This window comes from Asparagus officinalis, chromosome 1, assembly GCF_001876935.1.
Source record: "Asparagus officinalis chromosome 1, Aspof.V1, whole genome shotgun sequence".
NCBI lineage: Eukaryota > Viridiplantae > Streptophyta > Magnoliopsida > Asparagales > Asparagaceae > Asparagus > Asparagus officinalis.
The window spans coordinates 121,143,603-121,153,812 of NC_033794.1; the positions used below are offsets into that span (position 1 = coordinate 121,143,603).

At 35.5% G+C, this 10,210-nt stretch overlaps 3 protein-coding genes across 8 annotated transcripts in view; 2 read left to right on the top strand and 1 right to left on the bottom strand.

The window, feature by feature from the left end:
- The window catches only part of LOC109829231 (cytochrome P450 CYP72A219-like), a 13,515-nt gene extending 6,558 nt beyond the window's left edge, over positions 1-6,957 (top strand). For both annotated transcript variants that reach the window (XM_020396402.1, XM_020396401.1), the window contains 2 exons: positions 6,073-6,442; positions 6,529-6,957. In XM_020396402.1, coding sequence (XP_020251991.1) covers positions 6,073-6,442; positions 6,529-6,957 — 799 coding nt within the window. The remainder of the gene's footprint in view (positions 1-6,072; positions 6,443-6,528) is intronic.
- LOC109829232 (uncharacterized protein At2g29880-like) lies at positions 1,072-4,906 on the top strand. 3 transcript variants are annotated; one of them, XM_020396403.1, is made up of 6 exons: positions 1,072-1,130; positions 2,413-2,603; positions 3,101-3,416; positions 3,485-3,573; positions 3,626-3,810; positions 4,684-4,906. In XM_020396403.1, exons 2-6 carry the CDS (start codon positions 2,499-2,501, stop codon positions 4,688-4,690), a joined length of 702 nt encoding a protein of 233 aa, XP_020251992.1. In that variant the 5' UTR covers positions 1,072-1,130; positions 2,413-2,498; the 3' UTR covers positions 4,691-4,906. The 3 variants fall into 3 exon arrangements, with proteins under 3 accessions (XP_020251992.1, XP_020251994.1, XP_020251993.1); XM_020396405.1 differs by having other exon boundaries at positions 3,101-3,366; positions 3,435-3,573; XM_020396404.1 differs by having other exon boundaries at positions 2,425-2,603.
- LOC109829233 (60S ribosomal protein L18a-like protein) overlaps positions 7,479-10,210 on the bottom strand; it is a 7,812-nt gene continuing 5,080 nt past the window's right edge. Inside the window, exons 4-5 of one of the 3 annotated variants that reach the window (XM_020396407.1) lie at positions 9,071-9,185; positions 7,479-7,697 (exon numbers count right to left, since the gene is read on the bottom strand). In XM_020396407.1, the coding sequence (XP_020251996.1) occupies positions 7,638-7,697; positions 9,071-9,185 (175 nt within the window). In that variant the 3' untranslated portion in view covers positions 7,479-7,637. Of the gene's footprint in view, positions 7,726-9,070; positions 9,186-10,210 lie in introns of all 3 variants that reach the window. The other 2 variants (XM_020396406.1, XM_020396408.1) reach the window with 2 other exon arrangements.

Here is a 10,210-nt window from a genome sequence, read left to right on the forward strand (position 1 = left end):
CTCCCCCTCCTTGCCCCGTGGACGTAGGGTATTTGCCGAACCACGTAAAAGTTGTGTTCTTGCTGTGATTTGTAATAGCTTGTAGGATCCCTCGACAGGTCAGTCCTAGAACTGATGAGAGGAAGAGCCGATATCTCACTTGGTTGAGATATCCGCTTCAGATTCTTGTTTCCTTGGTGAGACGGGAATTTTTATCGATCTAATCTCTCTTGTTGTGCGCAGCGGAAATTTCGGCAGCACCTCCGGTGCGCAAGGTGCACAACAAGAGATTAGATCACAATGAAATTCTCGTTTCTCAAAGGAAACAAGAACCAAAAGCCAGATATCTCATCAAAGTGAGATATCAGCTCTTCCTCTCGTCAGCTCTACGACTGCGCGTCGAGGGTCCTCTCGTCAGCTCTAGGACTGCGCGTCGAGGGACCCTAAAAGCTATTACAAATCACACAAAAGCAGTACAATCAATTTTTACGTGGTTCGGCAAATTGCCTACGTCCACGGGGCAAGGAGGGGGGAGATCTACTAATAGAGGGAGAGAATACAATTAGGGTTTACAAAAGAATCTCACAAATAAAACCCTCACACAAACTCTCAAATCCCTCACAAATATCTCTCTCAAAAACAACAAACAAAAGCTCTGTGCTCCAATTGCTTTTCCCAGCCTTGCTCTGCTTTTTCTCCAGCCGCACAAAAGCCGAAAAAATCAAACCCCTCCTTCGCTGCTCAACTAAAAAACCTAATAAACAATTATATATATAGGTAGCGAATCGTGGGCCGGCTTCGTTTTCGTTTCTTTGCACGGAAAAGAGTCCACGCGGAAACAAAACCGCGTCTCGTTCACGTGAACATTCACGTGGTGGTGGCCCACGTTCACAATTCTCCACCTCGGTGAAGTTTTCTCAAAACTGAGCCGATACCAAAGCAACCAAATGTCCCACTTGTTATGACCAGTACGAACGCAATCCACAACAAGTCGAGAACCCGAACGAGAGTCCAAACAATCTCACCCCCATCAACTAATCCAAATCGGCTGCATCTAAAAGACTGCCTACGTATCCTCTTGCCCAAGGAATCCATCCTCGGCTCCCGCCTCCCGTCTCCCGCTGTCGAGCCGACGCTGACGCCGAGATAAGGTACGGTCTGAACAAGACCTTAGAAACCCTAGTTATTGTTTCCAATATATTGTTCGTATAGATTTTGAATCGATTGTTCGCTATGGGAATATTGTGTATACCCAGCGATCTGATGGAAATATGAGATTCTGATCGAGATTTTGAATGGATTGGTATGCTGCGATTTTGGATCCAGGCAATTTAGTCAACAATTGTGAGGGAATAGATCTTAAAATTTTAGCTAATTTCATGAAGAGGATTTTGGTTATTCCCACATTTAGTTTATTTCTCAGTACTGTTTTGGTCTCGATCCAAAATGCTCCTAATTATGCTTCTCATGCAGTTCTATTTGAATGAATCTCGAGAAAGTATTATTAAGTTCTTGTTATCTGCAAATTTTGAGAAACCTTGTTTACTTTGAAGTTAGAGAAATAAAGGAACATTAACAACAGTCCACATTGATTATTTGCTTCCTTTTGCACTTCCGAACACTAATAATCTTTATTTCATCCTGTCTGAAAACATGCAGGAGCCATGATGTTGTGTTAATAAGGGTTTCGTGTGATAGGGGAAGCAAATGGGCTTTTTTTTTTCTGTAACTGAAACTTGTATTCTGATTTTTAGAGATAATGTTCACTCCAATTCCTACATTTCTTGTTAAGTTGCTCGTTCGAATAAATTATCTTTTCAGTTGTTGGCTTGTAAATGCTTAGTGTTATAAATTTCAGTTATAAATTATAATAGTTTTTTTTTTGTGTGTGTGTGTATATTGAAGAGCTGGATAAGTGTCTATGCTACTTAAATCACTCTTTATTTGTTAAATAAGGATGCTGTGTCGTTTATCCTAAAATAACACCACATAAAGAAACTCCATACGCGAAATGGGAATCAGGTCATAGCCAATTAACTGCAGGTTCTTTCGTTCCCCTGTCATAAGCACATAAACTACTATTATTAAAACTTAAAATGGGATAACATAATTATCTCTTTGAAGGAAGTATTTTCGAATTTATTCGAAAATCTACTCCCGGCATTCAACTTGACTAATTACATCCACTTGGAAGTAGTTCTGTCCTTGAACTGCTGAACTTGTACCCGTTACCTGGATTTGAGCTGAACTCTCCAGGCCTCCTTCACGTGAGAGGTGATTAGCGTCGTATTGAAAAAAGTGATTGATTAAGTTACCTGGATATGGCTATGTATCTTTTGTTATCTGACAATAATCAGTGTTTATTCAGGATGGTGCTCTTTATTTGTTTTTTGAAATTTTCAAATGTTTTTTTTTCTTTTTTTGCTTATCAAGCAACATGTGCAGAGTTATATGCTAAATGTGGAATAAAGGTTGAAGTGGATCATATTAAAAACCGATTGAAGACACTTAAAAAAGATATGGGCGCATTTCAAGACATGCAGAATTCTTCTAGTGGATTTGCATTTAATCGAGTGACAAGGATGATGGATGCGGAGCCAAAAGTTTGGGAAGATTACATAAAGGTACGTTGAATAATTAGTCATTTATTATTTTTATCTAAATTGTACTCTGGTCATGTTTCTGCAATAGGCGAATGTCTGCTCCGGTTTAGAACAATGGTAGCATATATGTACGATAGTTCTTCTGCTTGAATTACTTTCAGTTTGTTGAAATTATTGCAAGTGAAATTGGACTGAGTTGCGTATGAACGCTTTTTCAAATAGGCAGCAAGCATAAGCTGATGTTTATTTGCTCGTAAATTCAGGTTCACTTTTGCTTAAATTCTTTCAAGCAGAGTATTTGTATGAATACTTTCATGGATTTCTGAATCTAATAATTCAGGTTCACTTTTGCTTAAATTCTTTCAAGCAGAGTATTTGTATGAATACTTTCATGGATTTCTGAATCTAATAATTCAGGTTCACTTTTGCTTAAATTCTTTCAAGCAGAGTATTTGTATGAATACTTTCAAGCTCGTAAATTGGACTAATAATTTTGTGTTTTCTTTATCTATTAATAGGCACATCCTGGAGCAAAACAATTTCGTTACAAACCTGTACCGTGTTTTGAAAACTTGCAAATCATTTATGGGAAAGACAGGGCTGGTGGTTTATCTTCTGAAACTATCAAAGAAAGACGTGCTCGCATTGAAAATGAAAGAGATGAATCAAGTTCTATCAATACAAATCAAGATGATAGAGAACCTGTTCAAGAGAACGATGTAGAATGCATTGGCCCTTCAAAATGTAAAGAACAAGATCCCAAAACCCATTCTACAACGGGAACATCTTCTAAGGTGATATATAAAAGAAAGCATAGTGCCACTAGCAACTTGGGTGAAGAGCTTGGGGAACATCTTCTAAGGTGATATATAAAAGAAAGCATAGTGCCACTAGCAACTTGGGTGAAGAGCTTGATGGGCTAAAAAGCGGAATGGAGTCAATTGCTTCTGCAATTTGGAAGACCGGTCCTCGTTTTTACACAGAAGGAGAGATATTTGAGGAGCTTTCAAAAGTTGAAGGGCTCAATGAGGACAGAAGGAGAGATATTTGAGGAGCTTTCAAAAGTTGAAGGGCTCAATGAGGACGAACAGCTTGTAGCCTATGACTATCTTACCGAGGATGCGGCTCGAGGAAGAAACTTTATTGGGTTACCAATTCATCGGAGGAAAAGATGGTTGGAGATTAAGCTTGGATGGGCATCACACAATCTTGATATCGGTACTAGGAGGTAACATCCTTTCTTAATCAAGGACACATGGCATCAAAAGAGTTGTTGCCGCCTCTAGAGAGTACACTCACACTTATTCTAGATGCCCTTCTAGAATACTTAGACTAATATTTGAGACGGTTTAAACATGTGTCGATGTGCCTGTTCAGAAGAAAAGAGTTGAACACCAAGGATTAAAGAGGTAGCTAGCTAAAATGACAGAAATCAAAAGATTAAGTTTTATTTGAAGAAAACTATTCATGTAGTTTGTCCCCGGAACTCTGACTGACGAAGGCTTTGTACTTGTGTCAGTAGGTAGCTCTGACAGAAACATTTAACTACTATGACCCTCTGATTGAAATTTTTTCACTCTTTTACCCTGAGAAATCATAGAAATTTTTTCACTCTTTTACTCTGATCTACATTTTTTTTATTCTGGCATGAAAATGGAGGACTGGGGGTAGAGTACGTTATACAGATAGTTATCACTGAGGAAACTGGAGCATGAACGATTTTGTGATGGAGTCTCAGATATGACTTATTTGATGTAGAGATAATCTTGCTTGCATATGTTTAGCTCTTCATACCATTTTCTTTGGATGTTCTTATCATATTTTTGAGCATCCTTATTCGAATCAGTAATTGGTAGGTTGACCTGCTTTACTTTCCTCTCATTAATCAGTAATTGGTTTATAGGCAGAAGTGTAGGAATCTTTCTTCATTGTGATTGAGAGTTATGTTGGTTTACTTCTAAGTTATAACTATATTGGAGCTCACGTCTTCGTTTATGTTTTACTTTTTACAGTGTTAGATATAATTTGTAGCAAATTCTAAGTTATAACTATATCGGACCTTTATATTCTACTTATTTGAATTTTTTTGAATTAATTTCAGGGGATGAAGGATGCGAGATTGATGTTTTGATGGGCTCACTAAAGTCAAAAACCAAGGAATTCGGCATATTTTTCTCTCTATTTGGTTAAGATTCTCTATATATGAAATTGATTGTAATAGATTTTGTTGGTTAAGGTTTTTTATATGAAATTGATTGTAATAGACTTTGTGACTAGAAACGGATAATATACTTTATATTAGGAATATCATGACATTTACTTTAGATTTGTTTTGATTCTTTCATTGACCTTTTTTCTGCAAATATTATGTGTGAGAAATGTTGTTCTTTAATTAGCGGAATTGTGGTTGTGCTTCTGCTTGTTAATATTCACAAACTCGATGTTGATGGCCACTCAAGTTTTTGTGTTAGGAAATTGCCAAATTTTTTAAATACATGTTCGGTAACTTGTAAATTTTTTGAAAATATGATAGAATCATAATTTAATTTAATTATTTTTTGTAAATTATTTAAAATCTGAATCTAATTCCAAAAAAGTATGAATTAAATTATGTTGTGATAATTTTCTTCCTCTTTTCTTAGAAATGTAACCAAACAAGAGAAAATGACTTTCTTATGAATTTTCTTCTAACTTTCCTTATAATATTCTTTCTAACCAAACAATAAAAAGAATATCATTTTCTTTTCTTTTTCTTTTCCTTTCTTTTTACTTTCTCTTTCTTTTTCTTTTCTCTCCCTTTCTCTCAAACCAAACATAGCCTTCGGTTTTGAGAAACATAGTGGATGAAACTTTGGTTAATTATCTTCGTATCCATCTTGATTTTATTTCGGCTTTTTTGCTACTATTTGTCTCCATGCACAGAGAACCTATTGGTTGTCTCCAAGTTGGAGATCTTACTATGGAGATCCTATTGTTTGTCTCCATGTCTTGGATCATATTTTCTATCTCCATTATTCTAGGTCCAAGTTAGAGGCTATTAATTGTCTTTCCGAGGCCAAATGAACATGTGATCTTCTAGACTTTCTAGAATTACTATAGGTTACTTCCATCTAACTAGTTTCCTTTGTCAAGGTCTTGACTGACGTTTATGTTCATAAAACTGATTTGAGGATTGAGAACAAAATAACAAGTTGCTGCAGACCATGAGCATCTACTTCTACTACTAAGGATGATATTTTGACTAATGTGCTATCTGGGATATTTTCTTTTGAGGGAAACGCTGGACATGATTGATATGGATGCTTCTGTTTGTGGGGGAGTGTTAGCGTGGTTAGTATATTAGGAAATTTGGAGAATCCGTTTGTCACGTACTGAAAAACATGTAATCGTATCCTATTTGCTCTACTATAAATAAAAGCTGATTGTCCCTCTATGAGATAACAAGGCTTTTACTATCGTGATAAGAATTTCATGTACGGGGTTGTTACAGATTCATCCCTACAGCGACGAACAGGAGAAGAATGTGGATAGACAAAGAGATCAAGACCATGTTACGACGGATGATAGATGAGAAGCTGAAATCAGTGGAGACTGAAGGATCTGACAGCAATGATTTACTAGGATTACTTCTGCGGTTCACAAGCGGTAATGATAAGAAGCACGCGATAAGGATTGAGGATGTGATCGAAGAATGCAAGCTATTCTATTTTGCAGGTCAAGAAACAACATCCACGTTGCTTACCTGGACACTGCTTCTTCTGTCAATGCATCCAGTCTGGCAGCAGAGAGCTCGAGAAGAAGTTCAGAGAACATGCGGAAAGAATACGCCAGATATGGAATCACTAAACCAACTTAAAGCTGTGAGTACATATATTTTGAACTTAAACATAAATCCTGTTACTTCTTTTTTCTAGTTTAATAAAGCTTAAGAAAATTTGAAATGTAGGTTTCCATGATACTTCATGAAGTTTTGAGGTTATATCCACCTGTTACTTTTCTATTACGCCAAACCTACAAGAAAACAAAGCTAGGAGAGTTTTACTTCCCTCCTGGTGTAGTTCTCGCGCTCCCTATAATACTCATCCACCATGATACGGAAATATGGGGTGATGATGCAGAGGAATTTAACCCGGAAAGGTTTTCGCAAGGGATCTCAAAGGCATGTCAAGGCGGTCAAAATGCATTCTATCCCTTTGGATGGGGGCCGATATCATGTTTAGGGCAGAGTTTTGCCATGATTGAAGCAAAGATGGCTCTAGCTACTATTCTACAGCACTTCTCTTTTGAGCTCTCGCCCTCCTATGCTCATGCACCATATAATGCAGTAACTCTTCAGCCACAACATGGAGCTCACATCATCCTGCATCGACTGTAGGGTTTTAAATTGAAGTTTTGATGTTCATTAGCTATTTAGGTTCTTAATTTATTTGTTCTAAACTTCTAATAAATACTAGTTGGAGTTGATGTTCATTTTTCTTTATTTTAAGTTTCTCTCTTTTGGTACTAGTAAGTGCAGAAAATGAAAATCAAAACTTACATCACGCTACCTGAGTTTACAAGTATAATCGCAAGATGTACTCGGAGATGTTTGAATCGAAGCTTGGGAGATCACAGGGTCTCTAAGGGCATCATGTTGTTAGAGATTGCGTAAATATAGGATGACCAACGAAAATTTGATTAGGAGGCATTGTCACTTGATCAAAATTGCAACAATAGAGACTTTCAGAAACAGGTAAGAATCATAATTCGGCAAAGGGGGAAAAACAAAAGGAAGTGCATATTCATATGAATATGCTTGAAAATGCCAAAGCCAATTGACAGCTTTGATAGTTTTCAATCACACTAGGCAAGAAATATCATTATCTAATAGCAAATAATCAGAGAGTACGCATGAACTTATAGCACATACTAAATTTCATTAGTAAACAAATATCATATGTCAGAACAGAATATGTTCCAAGAGTAATATAACAGGACCAACCACCACGAGCAACAAATGAGAAACATATACATATACACACCAGCATAGCAATTAATGTCATGTACACTTCAGCTTCACCAGCCAAAAATTTCATGAAACGGCTTAAGGATGAAAGGCAATGTGGCAAGAGCCGCCTGCAAGCAACATAGTTCATTCAACTGTCTGATATGTGTTAGCCAGTAAAATTATAGTTACTTCCATGTAAAAATATGAAAGGATACAATTTGCTACAGATCATATGTTTATATTAATGAACAAAATCTGGTACTAAGAAAGTTAACTTAAAGAACATGTCCAGATAAACTGTATTGATATATAGTGTGAACCGAGTAGCATAAACTATAACATATTGGCATTTGAGGCTATGGAAGACAAGTGCATATTGCAGAGTACAACCTTCAAGATGGTGGCATAAGGATATGGTATCACATTCAACCTTACAAAGTTCAATACGTATCACCTACCTTTAAAATAATGTGGCCAACCTCCTATGAAGTGTATAACCAAATACTTAAATTTTCTACTGCATTGTTTTGTTGACCCAAATTAACTGTTGAAACTTCAGCATATGTATGATGCTTTCTGTCTCCATTAACAAGAATATCCAAAAAGGAAAAATAAACAAAAAACTAAAATTGTTCAGAACAAAAGCATACCATCTAGTTTAGTTATTTCTTGTTAAAGGCAAAATTTCCAGCAAACTAATGCTATGCACCCTTGGAGAAAATGAACTACATTAACACTGGGGGTGCTTATAAGTATATTAACTTCTTTATGTTCGAGTGGAATGTATTGGCACTGGCTCGAGGAGACTATGAAAAATCCTCAGCACCAAGATAAAGTTCCTTTTGGCCCCTGTAGATTCATTTCATATCTCCTGAATCAAGAATCTTAATCTGAAAACTCTGTATCATAAAAACCAACTTCAATCCATATGATAAATTTGCTATTGTTTTCTATAGATAAATTGTGACATCATGAAAATACATTTCAGAAAAATTAGATACGCAACAGAAGCAGGAAGATAGTCATTAGGCATATCAAGGATTTGACTTGAACGAACTGAATTTATGTTCTGATGGATTTACTTTAACCAATGAAATACTAAAAACTCAAATACCCCTGCTTATTATTATATTTGTACCCAATTTCATTATAACCCCATATGAATTTACCTCAGACAAGTACAGGCCATAACTAGGTAATGTGACTTTTGCTGGAACAATACAAGCTACCCAGCCATGGCATCTATCCTCTAAAAGATATATACACTCAACTGAAAATAGTTTTTACAATGTGCTATGAACTTATTTAATAAATAATCAGTCTTCAAAAAATATGACAAATAATCTATAATGTATGCATTCCCGCAAAAGTTATCTAGAAAAGAATCTATAATGACTAACATGATTAAAATAAAATAATTTCTTTCTGCAGTTAAAGGAAACCTTGTTAAAAGGAAGAAAGTGAAGATCAAATACAAAATATAGATGACTTAGACACTTACTGCAACTGTACATGCAACCAGTCCTAGCTTCTCTCTGTAGTCCTGAGACACGAACACAAGGATGAAAACACCAACATACCACGGAATTGCAGCCAGAAAGAAACCAGCTAAGAACCTTCACGCAATGATCAGATTTATAACAATTGACCACATTCAGTTTTAAATAGGTCATGGAAGAAGGACCAAAAGGAAAGAAGCATAAAGCTACACAAGCATGTACCAACATGTCAGCTGTATAGGTTAAAAGGTGCACATTAGGGTCATTAAGGACTTCATACTTAGTCTTAAAACCCATTTTCAAGGGAAAGTGATTTTTTAGAAGATCAAGGACACAATAATATTTTCAATTCATCTCAAATCCACTCATAAAGAATCTTCAATCATCATCGTCCTACAGTTGACCAAATCACCAATATTTTAAGGCGTAGGTTAAAGATGCACAATTAAAGTGTGTCCAAGGAATTGATGCTAGGCTAAAAACCCATTTCGACAGGAAAGCAATTTCTCTTAACAAAATTAAGTCACAACGAAACTTCTAAGTTCTTATCAACCCAAATGAAGGGACAATGAGCATAGAGGTGGAAACGGACCAAATAATTAACAAATAGTGTGTTAATTGTTTAAGTGACTATTCGTTCATATTCGATTCGATTCAATTGCTCATTTAAACACTAAAAAGATAATTGTTAGTATTCGAATTCATTAATGTATAGAGTTTAACCAGATTTATATTCAATTCATTTGCTTATCGAATATTAGTTTACATTTTGATCACTTATAATTTGTATTATTATGTACATGATGTTATATTTTCAACACACTCTCCTTTTCTACTTAATATCTATATACTAATTTTGAGAGACTTAAAGAATCTTAAATCAGTTTTCTGATGAAGTATTCAAATTAAGTACATATATATTGTAATATTATAAGAGAATGATTTTCATTTATAAATTTAAATATTATCTAAAAATCAATTTCTTTAGCGTAATGAATACAATTTGATATTTGATAAATATTAGTGAATATTCATGAATGTTTATCAAATCTCGAGTACTCGACTTCAAATTCGAAAAACTCTAGATAAGGATTTTCAAATTTGGCTTCGAATTCAAGAAATTTAAAAAAATACAAAGATGA

Excerpts from the sequence above, each read along its gene's own strand:
- LOC109829232 (XM_020396403.1), top strand. The coding sequence starts at position 2,499 with ATGGGCGCATTTCAAGACATGCAGAATTCTTCTAGTGGATTTGCATTT. Across the intron at positions 2,604-3,100 it reads TTTGGGAAGATTACATAAAG|GCACATCCTGGAGCAAAACA; the intron begins GTACGTTGAATA and ends ATCTATTAATAG. Across the intron at positions 3,574-3,625 it reads GTTTTTACACAGAAGGAGAG|ATATTTGAGGAGCTTTCAAA; the intron begins ATATTTGAGGAG and ends ACAGAAGGAGAG.